This window comes from Papilio machaon, chromosome 4 (assembly GCF_912999745.1).
Source record: "Papilio machaon chromosome 4, ilPapMach1.1, whole genome shotgun sequence".
Lineage (NCBI taxonomy): Eukaryota > Metazoa > Arthropoda > Insecta > Lepidoptera > Papilionidae > Papilio > Papilio machaon.
The window spans coordinates 2,592,421-2,612,340 of NC_059989.1; the positions used below are offsets into that span (position 1 = coordinate 2,592,421).

A 19,920-nucleotide genomic window follows, 5' to 3' on the forward strand; every position below is an offset into this window, starting at 1 on the left:
GAAAATTATATTTTTAAATAAACTAAAATTTTGTTAAATATTACTTCAATCATAAAGTAATCATTTCAATATAAATTTAATTGTACGCTTACCTTGTCTTGAAACTGTCTATTTTTCACGCATTGACTGTATGGCATATTCGTGAATGAAACCGAATTATACAACGGTACCCATAAATTTGGTATCAGCCAAAATAGAAAATCATCAATTGATTTTCGAAACAAATAAGATGGTCGAGTCACTAAATCTCTCATCTGGAAACAAAATACTCAATAAACATAGTGTACAACGAATCCAAGATATAATGATATAAGTCTCTATATTAATCTTACCTCTACATAATTATACATAGCTAAATCACTTATAGCAAACACATCGACCCATCTTGTAGCGGAGAATTCGTTAAGGATATTTTTAAGGTTATCATTGTGTTTTTTAAATAGTTCGTCTAGAATCGTACAATCCTCAAATCCACAGTTCATTCCTTGCCCATAGAACGGTACAACAGCATGAGCCGCATCGCCAATCAGAAGAGCTTTGTCTTTAACATGATACGGTCGACACTGAAATTAACAAATAACATTAAATCCTGCAAAATAGTAAAAACTTTCTATAGTAACGTATCAGGCTGCCCATTTCCTATCCTTTCCGTTATCTATCAGCCGTTTAGAGATTCAATTCTGAAATATAAGTACTAGTAATTAGTAATTACCTTAACAGAAACTAAAGGTAAAGCCGATCCAGAAAAGAAGTCCTCTATTAATTTCTTCTTCCCGATTAAAGGAATTGCATCAGAGAAATATTTTCCAAAGAAATTCAAAAGCTTCTCGTCCGTGTCAATTTCATTGAACTTAGCAAATGGCATGAAAAGTGTAACAGTCCAAGTACGATCTTGATTTGGTAAAGCGATCAACATGAAGTTACCCCTCGGCCAAATATGTAAATACTGCGAAGGCATCTGAAACTATAGTACAAAATACTTGAATAATAAGCAAGCAATTATCAGTAATTGTTTAGTATGACAATAAATCATAGGATATGCCAGTTACGGATAAATCCACATCATTAGGAAATCGTCAATCACTCAAGTTTGTGTTTGTACACGTTAACTGATTTCGCGCCGTAACTACATATTTGATATTGTATTCGGACGTATCAGGCGATGCTACTGAAAATGACACTATATATTACTTTTATTGTGTCATTATTATTAAATTTAGTTTGTGCTCAGACAAATAAATATCAAAAATTACTTCTCGCTAGTGATGAAGATTATAACGAAAGGGATCAGTGCATTAATAATATATTGAATCATTTCACGTACGAAAACCGCATTACCCTTGTATATTCTAAAGCTAATGTTGCTGGTTTAGTTAAAATGATTAACCTTAATAATTCCTACATTGTCAGAATACGGAACTATACATCTGAAAATAGTCTTCTAGGAACGACGGTTTATGTTATCATAGCACAAGACATTGAAGAATTGTCCAACGGTTTAAAAGAGCAAACAAGAGACATTCTTTGGAACCCAAGAGTAACTTTTATTGTTCATATTAGAAAGATCGCTGCGGGTCATTTGAAGAAAGTTTTTAACATATTTATGTACCATAAAATTTACGAAGTTATTTTATTAAATTTTGTGAATTCTGAGAATACTGAAATATTAACTTATTTTCCATTTGACAAGAACAATTGTGGGGACTCATTTGACGAAATAGTTAATCTAGGATTATGTCGAGATATAAAAGATATCAGCAAATTGTTTCGTAAAAATGTGGAGTATTCATTACGTAATTGCGTAATCAAAGTCGCAGCTAAGGAAGATATTCCAATGGTCATACTAAAATCAAGCAATTACACTGTTTTTGGAGAATATGTATTGGGTTTAGAACAATATATGCTAGAGACTATTACTGCTGTGGAAGGATTTACAATAGATTATGAATACTATGATGCTGATACAATGTATGGAGTAGTTTTACCCAATCGGAGCACAAGTGGACTTCTAAGCAGACTGCAAGATGGTAAAATAAGTTTGGCAGCAGGAGGTTTTGTCTTAATTCAAAATCGAGTCGAAGTATTCGATTACATATGGGGTTATAACTATGCGGACTTAATTTTACTCACACCTTCTACGAAACAAGATGTTTGGAAAAAAGTTTATCGAGAATTTGGATTGAAAATATGGCTTTTAATAATACTTGCTTATGCTTTTATGGTTTGTTTTACAGCTACATCCCGAATACTAACATCGACAGAAAAACCAGAATTTTTAATGTTGAGTATTAAACTATGTGCTTATTTTTATGGACACAGCGATAACAGATTATTTAAAAATACGAAGCCTAAAAGCGTAATTGTAGTATGGGCACTTTTTACTTTCTTCATTAATAGTTTCTACAATACAGCATATTATAGTTTAGTTACTGGACATGTTAAAGATGAAAGAACATTTGACTATGATGATATAAACACACTTCCTTATGACCCTTGTGTAAGCGATGATATGAGAACTTTTTTTCAATATGCTTACAATATTACCCTACCAAAAGGTATCGATAATCCAGATTGTAGATTTACAGAAAGTGCAATGAACACTGTTGCTTCGAGAAAAGATGTTTACGCGATAGAAATGGACTACAGTTATAAATTAAGAGAATTTATGTACATTGATAATGATGGGAACCATTTAATAGGTACGTGGGACTTCTATTACGATAGTGTAATGACCATCTATGCGACTCGTGGATTTCCTTATAAAGATAAATTTCAAAAATATGCCTTATATATGTATGAAGCGGGGTTAATGCAGAGACAGTTACGCTTAATTTATATAAAAAATCTAAACTCAATGAAACATCTAAAACATAAGTATAAAAAAGTTGGTCTGACAGACTTTAGAATTCATATTGTTGTTCTTGCTAATGGAATTACAATTTCTTTGTTTTGTTTTCTCTGTGAAAGACTAAAACCGAGATGCAGGTTTAATTTTACCAACTAAAATGTGACATATGTTTGCGAAAAATAGTATTTTAGGTAAATAGCTGAAATTTCTTGTAATGTCTTGTTAATAATCGCTTACAGATTCTAACACGAAGAGTTAATAATAAATCTTACTAATATTATAAATGCGAATGTTTAGATGGATGGATGGATGGATGTTTGTTTGAAGGTATCTTCGAAACGGCTAAACGGAGCTTGATAAAATTTAGTATAGATGTAGAGCATAGTATGGAAGAACACATAGGCTATTAATATTAGTTTTTTTTTTAATTCCGCGCGGACGGAGTCGCGGACAACACCTAGTTCATCATAATTTGAATATTTTCAGACACACTTCCTTTGTTTTTAATATTATATTAAGTTTCTTTGTCTCTCTTACCTCGCCATCATCACCGGGTGGTATACATAACTCCATGTAACCGTGTTCAATGTACTTTTGACTATAATCAAATAATGGCTCCTTCATCATTGCTTTACGAACTGCAGAATACGCACCGTCCGAGCCAATTATTAGATCTGCATTTACTTCTACTGTTTCATTAGTCTGTGTTCTGAAATTCGTGTAAAATGTACAAGAAATAATAAAAAATATTATTTAGTTATTTGATAAAAAATTGTTACAAGTTATAAAAATAGTTTGAATACGAACAAATCAAATTCTAATGTTTTGAGTAAAAATTGTTTAAATCGATACTTACTTTTGAAATGTTAGAAAACCCTTTTGAAGATTTGTATTTATCAATTTGTGATTAAAATATTTCTCAACATTTTTGTATTTCTCTGATTCTGCAAATATATTTAAAATTAATAAAAGATATTTCAAATAATTTTAAAAGTAATTAAGTGTTTTTATTTTTTATGAAACAACATCTTCGTTTTGGCTGAATATAAAAAAATCTATTACATTGATTTCTTTTTATTGAAATGAGTTAATGTAAAATTGTTATATGCTTTTTGACTTTATCTTTTTTTTTATATAGATAATATAAATTACTTTTCAACGCCAGAAATTTGATATTGCTAATGCGTCATATTGATAGCTAAAAAAATTAATATAACATTAAATATTAAGCTATTTTACATTTAACAAGCATTAATTAAATTTAACCAGCACCGCATGAGTCAGAACTTTAATTAAATCGCTTGTTGAACGAAACGCCTGCATTATTAAGTAATAATTACATTATGTCAAACATTTTGCTAAGTGTAATAATTAATTATTTGGAAAGTCATATTCTTTAAAAAATATTTCGAAACCTTACGAACCTTTTAATAGTAGAGAGTTTAAAAAGTTTCGGCCGACGGAATAAATACACTGAAAATTAAAACAAATCTTAATCCACAGAAATAATAAAAGCATTCAAAATTGTTGATAACCTTATTACAGTGCGTTTCTAATACCGAAACTCCTCTAGAAACTCCTTCATCTTGTCGTCCCTCTTTTTTTTTCAAAAAAGCTGAGACGACAATGTATTTTTTGTTTAAGTGTGTGCATTGAAAACATATGATTTAACTTGAATCGAATGAGATTTTAGTTATATAATTTTTTTTAATTTCCTTTTCTACGAGGAAATTACACTATTATAAAGTCGCCTTCCTTCTTTACTCTCTAACCTGATTAGTCCTTGAATCATAAGGTATGATATACGTGGATCCATCAAGCCTGTGTATATACCGTCCGACCATTGGAATGCCATGTTCTTGTACCATTTCCTGCTCTAAACCAACACCTCTCAAGGCCTTCCTCCCGCGGACTGATAAAGCCAAGTTAATAGATCTCCCTCTAGCAGTTGGTGTATTCCGTATGTCTGGAAATAGAAGAAATTCTCCAAATAATTATTTTAAAAATCTCCTACAGCTTAATAGTTAAAAGTTACGGATATTCAATCACATACGGTCATTTGTTTGATCCCACTATTGGAGGATCAGAGTCGAGTACCTTAACCTAGCAAAAGCTTACTTGAAGTGTAAGGAGAAATATATTTATAATAATTATTGTCATATTTCAATGATGTTCAAATTATATTGATAAAAAATTAAGAATATTTATCGTAATAGACCTAGCTGTAGAAAAATATTCTGCCTTCTTTATGAAAAATATTTTTATGCGCAGTATAGAGCCAAAATTGAAGAATAGACTTTTAATTAACCAATTAACCTATTGTCAAGATCACCTATGGGACATATTAAAGGTTCGCTTCCGTTGATATTATTGGTTAATTTAAGCGTTATTTATCAATTTGACCTTCAAGTTTCTATGAACGCTATAATAAATTCTGGTAGAAGATGGTTCGAGAGTTGAAAGACATCTAATGGATTAGAATCTATCATACTATATTACTTTTTACAGAAACTAAAAGCACTATGTACTTACTGTTTTAAAATAAGTTATTGGCTATTTATTTATATTAAGCTTTATAGATATAGCAGAAATCTTTTAGTACGATAATGTAGAGTCTCGCTAGATTAATATTATTCAATATATTAGGCTAGTCTAAGCTTGTAAGAGAACTGTACAAAAAAACGTTGTTCATTTTACATTAAAAAAATCACTTTAGTATGGTATTTTAATAAATTACTTTTTGATATTAAATATTAACAATTCTTGACTATCTTATTATTTTTATTTAAATTGATAAATCATGTTAATTAATTAATTAATCAATAACTTGTTGTGGACCGGTCGGCACGTGCCTAATATTGTCCCGCTCACCTTCACGATACTCGTAGAGGCGTACACGATGACCCCTCTTGGCCAAATACAAAGCTTCCAGTGATCCGACCTGTCAAAGAAATGTTATTTTTCATCCTGTTATCATTACAAGCCATTGACCATTGCCATTGACCATTGTTAACTGAGTTTTTTGCTTGCTATTATTCTTCGCATTATCTTTAGAAGATGCCGATCAACTGTATATTTCTCATCCTCTCATATTACTAATCTAATATGTGACTTGACAACTGTGAAAGTATCTAAAACACAGTATAAAAAAAAGACTTAAAACCTATTAACCGGTATTTGATGACGTCACATCATCATATTTTTGTAGTATATAAATTAGTACTTGCACTGTGTAAAAAGCTATTATTGCTCATACATAGTTTTCTTAGTAATCTAACAGTATTATAAGAATATTTAAATCTGTCTGAGATTTACTAAATGCAACATAATATTATGTAAATATTTATATTATCTTAATGTTATAAATGACGTACAGAATTTTCCACTCGATTCGTGAAATAATCACTTTATTTCCTTGATACGTGTGATGTTTACGCATATAGAAAATATCTGACCTTTTCTATATCTCTGTGGGTTTTGAATTGCCGGCAGATTTATATAAAATTTTTGTGCCGACTCTAATTTATTCAAATAAATTGTTGCTGTATGGTACGTGTATATTTATTTTTATTTATTTTAATAGGTACACAATACAGTTTAAAACCATTACATAGTTAAAAAATAACATAAAGTAAGTTCAAGAAACTAGGTTATAAACCAATCTGAGTGTACACAACATGATTATACAATGTGAAACAAAATGAAAAGAGTGATAAAGTGCATATTAAGTACTTAAAAATTAATTATGTTTAACAGTTATATTTATGGGGTTAGAAAAGTCATCAAATAAAGGGATGAGAACAACCAGGTATTGTCACTGCAATATTTTTGAGACAGACTTTTTGAAGACAATATATTTAGGATTGAAGATGTCTAGATCGTTGGATGTGCTATTATAAAGACGCCTCATTCTTACTATAGGATTGTAATAGGAAGTATTGTTTTTATAGGTACAAAGTTGGTTTTTGTGACCGCGTTACATGCCTCACGTTTATGTAGATTTCGGCTAGGAGAGTAGGTGTATCAGCAGAAGAGTGAATAATTTTATGAAGCCATAATAAGTCTTGGCGTTTACGACGTATTTCAAGGGTAGCAACATTAAATTTTTTGCACCTTGCAGTGTAAGAACTTAGAGAACGTCCAAGTCCCATTCTAAAGCTTAGTATTTTAAGAAATTGGTTTTGGACAGCCTCTAATCTTGCAGTATGTATATTGTACGATGGCGACCAAATGATAGATCCGTATTCAAGGACTGTTCTAACTAGAGTGTTATATATACTTAGATAACTTTGGGATTTACAAAAGCCCTTAGTTGATCGTGAGATGAAACCTATTAGTTGATACGCTTTTTTGGAGATGTGATCAATATGTTGTCGAAATGTCAATTTATCATCGAATATAACACCGAGATCTCTGATTATATTCTTGCGTTCCAGTGAGTGGCCATCATCATTTGTGTTACTTATAAAAAAAAAAACATTTTTAAAAATTTATGTCTGTCCGCAAGTTCGCATTTGTTTCGGTTAATCTCCGACACTGATGCACCGATTTTGATAGGACTTTTTATGTATTTTTTTATAGATATCTCAAACCGAAGAAAATTTTTTTTAGTTCCATGCGGATGAAGTCGCGAGTAACAGCTAGTCCTATGCTAGCCAATTGCAGGATTAAATCTAATGTAGTTATTTTATTTGACTTAAATGTATGTAATTTTGTTTCTACGAAAAGCATCTAGGCTTATTTTCAATTTTAAATAAGCTTTGTAGTAAACCTTTAAAAGCATCCCTTGGGAAAAATTATAGTGCTAATACAGTCGAGCTGTTTTGGAATTATAATACGAAGTGTTAAGTACATACATACATTAATAAAATCGAGTTATGTAAGTGGAACCGTAAATGTTGTAAAAGTAAACGTAACCTCACGCAGAGTCTCAACAACTTTTCGAAAAAAACATATTGACTTCAAGAAATACCTGTTTTTAAAACACAACAATACGAAAATCATGACGCAGTTTATAATTTGTACATTATTTATACAATGTGTTGAAAACTTTAGTAGTTCGAGACGTAACAGTAGGCTTCCACTGCAGTGATATTTGTTTCAATACATAATGTGTCAATTGCCAAAAAAAATTAAAGGGTGATAATATTATAGACCTAACAAGTTATCTGACCCGATGAACATAAGTCAAACTAAGTAATGATTGTGAGCTATCATTACTAACTTAGTTTTACTTAACTAATAATACATACTGACTGACGTACTAGTTACATATTTTCCGACAGAACTAACCACAACATGTCGCCTCTCTTACCGGCCTAGATAAGATTTTCGCATTTAAGTAATAGTACAAGTGCACCCGAATCGACTGTAACATTGTGTTCATTGCTCATCGTCATCATCTCCCTGCACCCCTACAATTATATCGATCTATCATACGCTATTTCAATTGTCACTCGTTGTCCATCCCTAACTTTCTAGGTTTATCCCTACCAGCCCCTCCACATAATAATGCAATTCTTCTCTCTCAATAATATGCTAATTATGTTCATTGTCAATTAAATTAAACAATTGAAATTCAATTTAAGATAAAATTCAAAAATAAACTTTTAGAAATTTTTGGTTTCAATTAAAACGTTTTATTCAAAGATTAGATGTCCCTTGAGGTCCCTTACCTAATTTAAGAAAGTCTCGGAACCCTCACTGGGTATGTAAATGAGTTGATGAAGTTAAAACTTAAAAATAATTAGGTGTTTTAAAACCGTTTCTGTACCATATTGCATAAGGTTTCATAATCATAATTATAACTTAATGTATAAAACAATAAGAGGAATACGATTCTAATCGAATATTTAAATTTATTATATGCTTATAATCATCTAAATGTAACTCTTAAAACTTGTTAAAAAGGTCTAAATATAAATACTAAAAACAAGTTACTTAAAAATAAAGTTTTTAATACACAGAAACATCTAATATTCTATTAAATTATTTTTTTAATTTAATGAATAATAAAAAAATAAAAATATAATGAAACAAAAAATGTACTTACCAAACCTCCTCCCACGATAACTATATCTAAGGGTTTATTCTTACGTCCATTTTGATACGTTGCCATTTTTTCAAAACTCAAATTATCATTAAATTTAATGAATTCAAAATATTTGTTTGATTTTAATTAATAACTTATGTAATTATTGAATATCGAAACAGTTTGTACTTTACAAAAATTGACTTAATTATATCGAGAGATGTATGTCGGAAGTGATCAAGAAGTGGACTGAACGTATATCGTCGTTCAAGGGACATCCTGGCCTTACATTACATATAGGGTTGTCAACTTTCGATAAACATAAACCCGAACACTGGGGACGAAAAAAAGACTGAACCCCTTGTTGTACGACGAAAAAGTAAACCAAAAAAGTAAAAAATATCAATGTCAAACCTTCTACGAATATGCACCATGCATACCCGAAGATGTGGCAGCCCTAGCGTACCACGTGCCTCTGTGACAATCCGAAATAACAACCCAGTCTACACGAGTATATTTGACTGAAGTAATAATTAAATTAGTATTCCATAATGAGTGTGTACAAGAAATAATGATTAAAGATTTAATTTTAATGATGTTGTTCTTGTTTTAATCAATTCTTAATCAGAGATAAATAAAAAGGTCTTATATATAATAGGTGAATTCTTTCCCTCATCTTTAAATCGTTTAGCTGTAATTTTTTTTGTAAATCTTGTTTATGTTGTAAATTATTCGATACAAAATAGCTTTCGAAATAAGTTTCAAATAATTTCACGTGCCATTAAATTTAAATGCAAATAAGTGAAATACAAAAAAGTTAAATTGTTTTTTAAATTTTTTCTAGGTCAACTTTTTACGCCTATTGTGCAATGCCCGTTGCATTAAAATTAAAGCAAGAGTTTGCGAAATTTGTACTTCTATCTACAATATAAATAAAATTGAACATCATTTTAGTTAAAATTCTATTTAAACTTAGAACAAAATTATTTCTATGCAAATTAAAGTGTTATTGTAATCTATGATCTAAATTTTATATAAATGCGTCTAGTCATTTAACATTAAGTGGTCACAAACGTCTTTACAATACAACCAGTAAGGAGTAAGAAATATAAAATGTTAGGTAAAATATTGAACATTTGTTCATGGCTTTGTGTAACCGAAATGTTACTAAATAATAGGCTAATAATGATTATTAATCAATGCATTACGACACACATTATTATGCACATAGATTAACAATTTATATTGACGTCATTATGATTATTTAATATTAGTTGTTCCCGAGCGGATTCATCCGCGTGAAATTCCATTCGTTTTTGTTACACAGAAAATTTTTGTTTTATCTTACTAACATTTTAAATGCGAATGTTAAGATGGATAGATGTTTTGAATGTATCTCCGGAACGGCTCAAAGGATCTTGATGAAATTTGGCACAGATGTAGAACATAGTCTGGAAGAACACATAGGCTAATTATTAAGATTTTTTTTTTAATTCCGCGTGGTAAAACTTTCAATTGTAAATGTCAAATTCTCAATAATGATATGCTCAGACAACGAAGACATTCAACAATGGATGAGAATTACCGTTACCATGGCAACCATCCATCTTTACTGCTATTGGCTTTCAATTTGTATCCCTTTCTCGGATAACAATTTTTTTTTTCAATTTACACACCCCTAAGTTTATGGCGTAAAAATATATAGCCTAAAACGTGTCGTAAGTAAAGGGCTTTTTATTACAAAAAGAATTATACAAAAATATGCCGTGATTGCTACGATCCTGCTTTATAAAGAAGTATGTGTTTACACTTCATTATATTAGTATAGATACAAACTTGTGAGACATTCTGTAATTAATATATTCCTAAAAAAAAGTTTATAAATATTGTACTACACTTGTTGACAGAAAAAAATCTTTAAGTAAGCTTTTTGTGATATAAAATTGTCATAAAAAGAGAACTGTTTCAATTATTTATTCTAAAGAATCAAAATTCACTTGTAAAAAGTGTAGGCCTCATAAGTCCACTTTCATTTTTTGTATTTTTTCTGCGGTCAATAAACCTTGAACAGGTTTCGACATACATCCAAGAACAAGGAATTAATTTTAAGTCCTTAATAATTAAGTATAACCACCATTACTACAACGAAAGTTTTGCCCGGTTGCCAGGACGGTGTTCGTACCTGAAGTATTATGTACAGTCACGTACAGTTGGTTAATTGTAAGCACATATTTTCTTAAACATGTTTTTCCTTGATAATTAATTCCAGAGGGATTTGCGCTCCAGAGATCGCTATGTCTACGTCATTTATTATTCATCGATGTTTAATAATCTAATATGACTACACTACTCTCATCGTATAAAACGTCTAACCCTCAATTGATTCTAAAAGACAATAAAACAAAATATTAAATAATAAAGCTTAATTTGAAATACCTAACAGAAACATGATTCCTGACATTCGAGACAAATCCGCCGTTTCAAATTACTTAGGCTACGCGGTTTATGGTCGACTGCTTGTTGCTGCTAGGATTTCATTTAGCGTTTGTTTAAGTAGTTTAAATTGAATTAACGTTAATTGTTACCATCGGATGTGTCGACGAATGGTAGCACAATTGGATAAAAGAAAAAAAAATTGAGTGTGCTCTTCATAACCTTACTAATATTATAAATGCGAATGATTAGGTGGATGGATGGTTCGGTGGATGTTTATTTGAAGGTATCAACGGAACGGCTCAACGGATCTTGATGAAATTTGGCACAGATATAGAAAGTAGTCTGGAAGAATATATCGGCTATTACGTTTTTTTATAATTCCGCACGCACGGAGTCGCAGGCGACAGCTAGTACTAATTAGTTTTATAGTCCTTGTAAAACATTTGTCTGTAATCGTTCAGTATGTATTACTGTTTCAGTTAGTTCATCTTGTTTATCCAATTTCAAAGTTAGAAAAGTTAGTTTTCTTTCAAAATAGAGAACACTAACACAAAAACATTTAAAAAATAAAACAAATGAACTTACCTATATATTAAAAGACTTTATCTGTTTTATATAATTGTAATGTCATAAGACTACTCACTAAAAAGTTCTCACGCTTTTTATTTAACTTTTATATTTTTTTATAGAAGAAGGGCGCAAACAACGAACGGATCATCTAAAATTATTTGATCATGCCCATGGACATCAGAAACGCCAGAGGAGTTACAGATGCGTTGCCGGCCTTTAAGGGAGGAGTATGCTCTGCTTGAAGGCCCCTAAATCGTAACTGTTTGGAAATACTGTTGAGGAAAGAGTATTCTGTCGAGCTGTGCGAGGTAGAAAGTTACGCGAAAACCATATCGTTGTTGTTGCGATATACCTGCGATATTATAGATATCAGGTGATTTATGTAAGCTTTATTAATTAAAATTATTAGACCCAAATAAATGTGACAATTGACTAAGTTGAAGTTATGTTTTTGGTGCGTTACGTTACATTTATATATTCTAAAAGTTCGTGTAACTTATAAACACTTAAGATAAAACTTTGTGTTTTATGTTTACTTGGTTTTATATAAGGAAATAGTAATAGATGGCTTCAACATTAAAAAACACGGATTAATTCAGGTTTACTCAAATTTTCAAAATTTTACGACTTTGGATGTTTAAACATTTAAAATTACCGACTTTTTGTCACTATTCAATGTTTTTTCAATTAATAATAATTAATTCAATTATTTCAATTAATTAACTATTCAATGTGTAAAAAGTGATAGTTTAAAATAATAAACAATTACTTACAATTATTATAAAAGAAAATTATCTGTTAACAAATACTTTCTAATATGTACATAAGTTCATAGTATAATTTTAGAGACCAAATAAGGCAAAGGATTTACATCGTTCCCGCAAAGTTCAAACACTAATACGGTTAATTGGATTTCGTCGGCATTTGCTGTGAACTGATAGGTTTACTGCCGCTCGTGCTAGGTTCACGTTCAATCGAAGTTAATTTACAGATACAATATAACAGATTAATCAAGTATTCATTTACAACTAATTGATTTAAACTTTCTTTAATGGTGCTATCGTCTATTCTACAAAGATTTAAACAATACTTTGTAATAAATCTGTAATATTAGTGATGTGTAAAAAAATGTACTTTAAATTGCAATATCTTAAACATGACTTCAATTTGACAAATAGCCCATGGTTATAAGTCTCAAAATCTAGTCACATATTTTAATTGATAATTAAGTTATTATGTGTTCCGTTCGATGTCCGAAGTCCTTTATGAGAGTACATCGCTTCATTCCTTCCGGTGCGCCCCAACTCACGTCACGTGACAGCTCCGCTAGCGCCACTGCCGACACCAGCGCCTCTAGCGGACCTAACCTGCAACTCCAAAATCCGGGAGCACGCCACCAAGCCACCACCTTGTCATTGTTGCGTCGTTTTTCAAACCGAACGGTCGTCCCTAGGTTTTCAAACAAATAGTTCTTTAAAAAGTTCTTTATTACAAAGTAATGTTAAAAAAAAAAAAAAAAAAAATTGAAGAAGTGCGTCACGTGATATTAGAAGAGTCTACAAGAAAACTTCGACGGTCGTGAGTATAACAGCGTTAACAGCCGGCTGTTGAACCCTCTAGCTGGCCCAGCCACTTGGGGTATTCAACTTGGCGACTTTCATCACCCTACGGGGAAAGTCGTCGTTGCCGAATGCTGCAGAACAAATGGACGAAACGAGTAAGTTCTGATGGAGCCTCGAGACGTTTTGCGGTTCGAAGACCCAAATGCAGCTCGAGCATTAACGATAGCGATGCTCGATCCTTGCGTGAGCTGCGGCTTCAGCTTCGCTATCTCCATACTAAAGATCATGGAGGAAATGGAAATTTTATATCGTTATCGATGTCGTTTTACATACTTATGTTGACCTTACACATTACGGAACGCTAGTTCATTGACCTATTTGAAATACTTCGATAATACTTCCATTATTTTTATGTTGCGTACGTGTCAATTTGTACATTATGAGATTACTGAAGCGTATTGTAACAATCAGGAAATCGTTGGGATGTGTCAAACTCCGTACGAATTGCCGAATTCGAAGCCAACTACCTCGCAAATAGTTCGATATTATAGAATTGTCTATGCCTTCAGGGTCGAGAATATTTGTTCGCAGCACAACACAGCACTTTTAACACACCAATGAATAAATAAATAAAACCACATGTACTCAGAACGAAGACATTTATTACAAATTAATCAAAATCACTTATTGACAATACAAAAACGTAACCATACCACGCATTTAAATCAGACAACGCCATCTAGGCAAAGCAAGTGTAATCGTTGTACAATAATTAAAGTGATAAAGTTTGTTAAGACGTGAACATTCCGCCCACCAAGGACCGAGTCCTTTCAAACCGCCCACCATGACATTTCTAACAATATATTTATTACTATAATCCTAGGTGATCGGAGATGACAATATTCATAGATCAAAACATTTTCTAAAAATTTAAATATACTAACAAAATAAATTCTAATTGTAATTACTATCGCAGTGGACTGTATATAAAGTAAAAAAAATAAGAACAAAAAAATAACAATTCAGAAACTTCTACCTTAAAGTATTGAGTGAAAGAGTTAAGAAAAAATCAAGTTACATATTCTAATACTAATCAACTAATTAACAACTAACTAACTAATAATTCTACTAATCATTCATCATTAACAGGCAAGATACACAATTTCGAAGTTGGACGTTTGACTCGGGAATCCTTACATTGCAGGGTAACTACGCGAACTAAATTATCTTTACCAGGGTGTACTTCAATTACTCTCCCATATAACCATTTGGCAGGGGGTAAATTGTCTTCTTTTACCAACACAATATCCCCAGCCTTTGGATCGCGGATACGTTTAGCCCACTTATGTCGTTGAAAGAACATAGTTAAATACTCCTGAGACCAACGTTTCCAAAAAGCCTGGATCATTCTTTGTGTCAATTGCCAACGTCTCAAGCTACTCACTGTCGTATGCTCATAGTTATAGTCTGGTGCTATCACCAGTGGCTGACCGACCAAGAAATGTCCTGGTGTCAAAGGGTTTGGATCTGTCGAGTTGGCACTATTCTGTGACAGAGGTCTTGAGTTCAGACATGCCTCAATTTGTGACAAAACTGTACTCAACTCCTCAAAAGTCAAAGTAGAATCACCAATAACTCGTCTAAGGTGATGTTTTGTACTTTTTATCCCAGCTTCCCACAGACCTCCGAAGTTAGGAGAGTGAGGCGGGATGAAATGCCATTCTGTTCCATTATTGGCCAATAAAGCCGCTATTTCTCGAGGAAGAGAAGCACATTCATTGTGAAACATTGCCTTAAGCTCCTTTGAAGCTCCAACGAAGTTGGTGCCGTTGTCACTGTAAAGATGACTGCAGTGACCACGTCTGGCAACAAAACGTTTAAAGGCTGAAAGAAAGCCTTCAGATGTCAAGTCAGAGACCGCTTCGATGTGCACAGCACGAGTTGCCATGCAAACAAAAAGACATATATATCCTTTGTAGGACTTATGGCCGCGACCCTTAGCTGTTCTCATTTGAACTGGACCCGCATAATCGACGCCTGAATGAAGAAAAGGTTTACTAGGTGTCACCCTGCATGACGGCAACTGCCCCATCAGTTGATTTCTTGTTACAGCTGCATGACGAATACATGGTACACAGTTGTGGATATGAGTTTTAATCAACTGCTTACCTCGCACAATCCAATATTTTGACCGAAGGAAATTTAATGTCAATTGTGGCCCGCCGTGCAGTACGCGTTGATGAGCGTCCGATATGAGCAGTTTCGTCAAATGAGACTGATAAGGAACAATGATAGGGTGCTTCATATTGTCATCTAACTGAGAATTTTGGATTCTTCCTCCCACTCTCATGAGGCCCCTATCATCCAAATAAGGATTCAAAGAAATCAGACCGCTGTTTTTGCTAACGTTTTTACCAGCTCGTATTGCCTCTATTTCTGTCTCAAACCACACTATTTGACAGAGCATGAGACAGCGATGGGTGGTATCTGCAATTTCAGAAGCTGTTAGGTAAGGCGGTAACCGTGTCCGTAATGCTTTAGTCACCTTTAAATTCAAAAATCGACTGCAATAGGCTAACGTCCTGGTTAACTTACGGAAAGATGAAAATCTGGACCATATCAATTCGATCGAATTGTCGGTTACCTCTGCTGCATGAACCTTGACAGATCTCTGTTCCAGTTTGGTCATTATAGCTTTAGGTCTGCAATATGCTATGGTGTCAGCTAGCAACCACGGTGGTCCGTGTTTCCAAAGCGAATCATTCAATAAAGATGTGGGTGTTGTTCCCCTCGAAGCAATATCTGCGGGATTATTTTTTGTGTCCACATAATGCCATTGAGTGGAGTCGAGGGCAGTAAGGATTTCAGATGTCCGATTTGCAACGAAGGTTTTCCACCGACTCGGATGATCGCTCAACCATGCTAGCACGACTGTTGAATCCGTCCATGCATGTAAGTCTGATTTTTGAACATTCAAAACTCGAGCTACTTCTAACAGTAATTTTTTAACTAAAACTGCTCCACATAACTCCAGTCTTGGTATTGAAACCTGTTTTATGGGAGCCACCTTTGTTTTTGCAGTTACCAGATTGCAGTTTATTTGGCCTTCACTATCGATAACTCTCATGTAAACAACCGCGGCGTACGCCACACTTGATGCATCAGAGAAACCATGTAATTCTACCGTTTGATCATTGTTTTTTCTTTGCAGCCATCTCGGAATCCTAAGTTCATTGAGTTTTTGTAACTCGCAACGGTAAAACTGCCATTCAGCTAGAAGCTCTGCAGATAGTTCGTCATCCCAATCTAAACCACTGATCCATAGTTTTTGGATGAAGATCTTTGCGGTAATTATACATGGTGCGATCCACCCTAATGGGTCATATAAACGTGATATCTCTGATATGACACTTCTTTTAGTTTCAGATGCAGATGACGACGATGTTGAAAAAGGTAAGTTTACAGTGTAATGGAATTCATCAGAATTACGGTTCCAGGTAAGTCCTAAAATTCTTGTAGTTTCATCTTCCTTTATTTCTAGATTTCTTCCAGTATCTAGTTCTATTTGTTTAAGTAGTTCTTCTCGGTTACTTGTCCATTTCTGTAAAGTGAAACCGGTTTTATTTAAAAGCTCATTAAACTCGTGATAGATTTTTACAGCTTCTTCTTCAGTCTGGCAACCCGTCATGAGATCATCCATATAAAAGTCTGTCATGATTCTACTAGCAGCATATGGATATGATTCGCCTTCATCGCGAGCAGTTTGCTGCAATGCCTTCACTGCCAGGTAAGGTGCGCTAGATATTCCAAATGTAACTCTCAAAAGCCTATATTCCTTTACGTTAGAATGAACGTCTTCTCGCCATAAAATCCTTTGATAGTCTACGTGATCACCAGCCACTTTCACTTGCCGATACATTTTTATTATATCGGCTACTAGACATATAGGGTGTAGTCGCCATCGCATAACAGTATGGCGTAAGTCAGCTTGTAAGGGTGGTCCAACCATTAAAGTGTCGTTCAAAGAAACACCATCGGATCCTTTAGCTGACGCGTCAAATACCACCCTTAATTTTGTGGTCGACTTATTTTCGCGGATTACACCATGATGCGGTAAGTAAACAGCGCCAATTTTATTCTTTTCTATTTCATTGGTAATTTCTTCCATATGACCTTGAGATAAATAATCATTAATTACTGATGTATATTGGGATTTAAGCTCACTATTTTTAGATAGCTTCCGTTCAAGACTATACAACCTTTTTAATGCTATTTCCTTTGTGTTATAGGGAGTCTTACTTGACCGAAATGGCAGCTTTACAATGTAGCGTCCATTTTCATCCCTGCGCGTTGTGGCAGCGAAGTAATCTTCGCATGCTTGTTCTTCAGGACTAAGTATTGATGATTCAGAGTTTGTTGGCTCTGCCTCTAACTCCCAAAATCTTTTTAGGATTTGATCTGTTTCGACCTTTGCATGCATGCTAATAGTTAACTTATGATGCGGCTGCCCTTCATCCTCGACTTCTCCTGATACTATCCAACCAAGGTAAGTATCTTGAGCCATTATTTTACCTCTAGGGTCCTTAATTAAGCCTTCTTTTAAAATTTTAGTATAGGCTTCTGAACCTAGCAAAATATCAATTTTGCTGGGCTTATTGAAATTTGGATCAGCCAACTCAACACTATGAAGTTCTGTCCAATCCACCAATGTAAACTTCCTTTCTGGTAAAATAGAAGTTACCCTACTCAGCACATAAGCTTCTATTTGAAAATTGAAGTTAGGATCAATTAAAGATTGAATGTTAACTTGAACCATGTATTTTGAAGTCAGGTCGCTATGACCTCCCCCCAATCCTGAAATAGTAGTTTTAACGGCTATTTTTTTTAACTTCAATAACTGAACTGCAGATTCTGTTATAAAGGAAGCTTGAGAGCCTTGGTCTAATAAGGCTCTCAAAACTTGAAAATACCCATTTCTCGACCTAGCCTTAACAACGGCGGTAGCTAGTAAAACCTGACTATGTACATTTTTCGCGAAATGGGTTGAAATATGAGGTTCAGCCTTGGACTCGTTCTGTGGTGGCTCCTTATTAGCACTGGTGAGGGGTGCGGAAGAGTCCGCCTCCGTATTAGGATCGAATTTTTTGTGCAAAAGAGTGTGATGCTTCCTGTTACAAGTTTTACATTTCATATTCATCCGACAATTAATATTCAAGTGACTTGAGCGAAGGCAATTAAAACACAAACCGTGATTTTTAGCTATCTGACGACGCTGATCGACTGATTCCTGAATAAACCTCTTACAACGACACAAGAGATGCTCTTCAGAACAAAGTGGACAGGATATTTTTGAAACTACATGCAATGCTTTAGTACTGCTACTGGACTTGCTACTCTGTGGTTCTAAAAATTCAAGAGCTCGAAAACGTTTTTCCAAGAAGTCCCGAAAAGTTTTGAAGCTAGGAAGTTCATCGCAAGATTGACTAACCTGGAGTTCCCACTGCTTCCTAGTCTCAACGTCCAACTTGGAACCTATCAAATAAATAAAGGTCCTGGCGTTAAGTTAAGTTAAGGTTTGTTAAGACGTGAACAGAATAGTTAGTTAAATAAATGTCATTACAAGTAAAAAAGTTCACTGTTCTCTTGGTTTTTACAGTATAATCTTAATCGAAAAGGCTATTTCATAGTGTTTCTTTTGTTCAAACCGAAAAAGTATACACCGTCTTAGCAAAAAAATAAAAAGAAAATTACAAGGTACATGTGTAATAATCGTCTATAACGAAATTTGCAATGAACCAAGATCGTTAACATGTCATATGTTTTTTAAATATATTCTACGTGCCATATGTTTCCAAGATGTTAATTTATTGAAATACATTTATTTCAAATGGATAATCCTTACCGTACTGGACGAATTTTAGTACGTCGATTACACTCAACCTTAAGTGCTACGATATACGAAGCTGTAGAATAGTGTGTCAAGATACCTTTTTGGCAGTGCTCACCACGACACGCCCTCTTAGGTTCGCTACACATTCTTGTCATTGTAGCTGTTTAAACTCGTACCGCGTACGTGCTGTTCGTATTGTTAAATAGATTTATGTCTAATGATTCATACGCTGATACAGAGGCATAGTAATAACTTTAGCAAAGTGCGGTCAAATTATTAACCTTCGTAAATAAGTTATTTGTACGTCTATGCCATGCAATGAGTCGCCACCCGGTTTAGTGTTGCTAAGAATAGCTGCATGAAAATTCCTTTAATGGCTGTCATTGGACCCCCCTTTTAGAAGTTATTATTCTAAATCGTACCAAGTGTGAAACTCAAAACAGTCGCGAATATTGACATTATCGAAAAAGAAAGAGGGGGAGGGGCAATAAATAGGATTAGGATAAAACAAGGTGATTGTAGGTTATTTGTGGTGGCTGTCTGGCGCAATCTCACCATGTAAAATCCAGAGTTTTAATAACAA

The 19,920-nt window shown here is 33.5% G+C and overlaps 2 protein-coding genes across 2 annotated transcripts; both read right to left on the reverse strand.

Annotated features, from left to right (window-relative positions):
• Positions 1-317: 317 nt before the first annotated feature.
• LOC106718387 (kynurenine 3-monooxygenase) lies at positions 318-9,097 on the reverse strand. The gene is made up of 8 exons (XM_014512459.2): positions 8,901-9,097; positions 5,720-5,789; positions 4,621-4,814; positions 4,273-4,321; positions 3,705-3,792; positions 3,386-3,557; positions 713-964; positions 318-563 (listed from the first exon to the last, which is right to left on the reverse strand). The coding sequence occupies exons 1-8, from the start codon at positions 8,964-8,966 to the stop codon at positions 318-320; spliced, it is 1,137 nt and encodes a 378-aa protein (XP_014367945.2). The 5' UTR covers positions 8,967-9,097.
• A 4,013-nt stretch (positions 9,098-13,110) lies between these two features.
• LOC123723617 lies at positions 13,111-18,638 on the reverse strand. Its single transcript, XM_045686826.1, has 2 exons — positions 14,645-18,638; positions 13,111-13,334 (listed from the first exon to the last, which is right to left on the reverse strand). Exons 1-2 carry the CDS (start codon positions 18,636-18,638, stop codon positions 13,111-13,113), a joined length of 4,218 nt encoding a protein of 1,405 aa, XP_045542782.1.
• Positions 18,639-19,920: the final 1,282 nt, after the last annotated feature.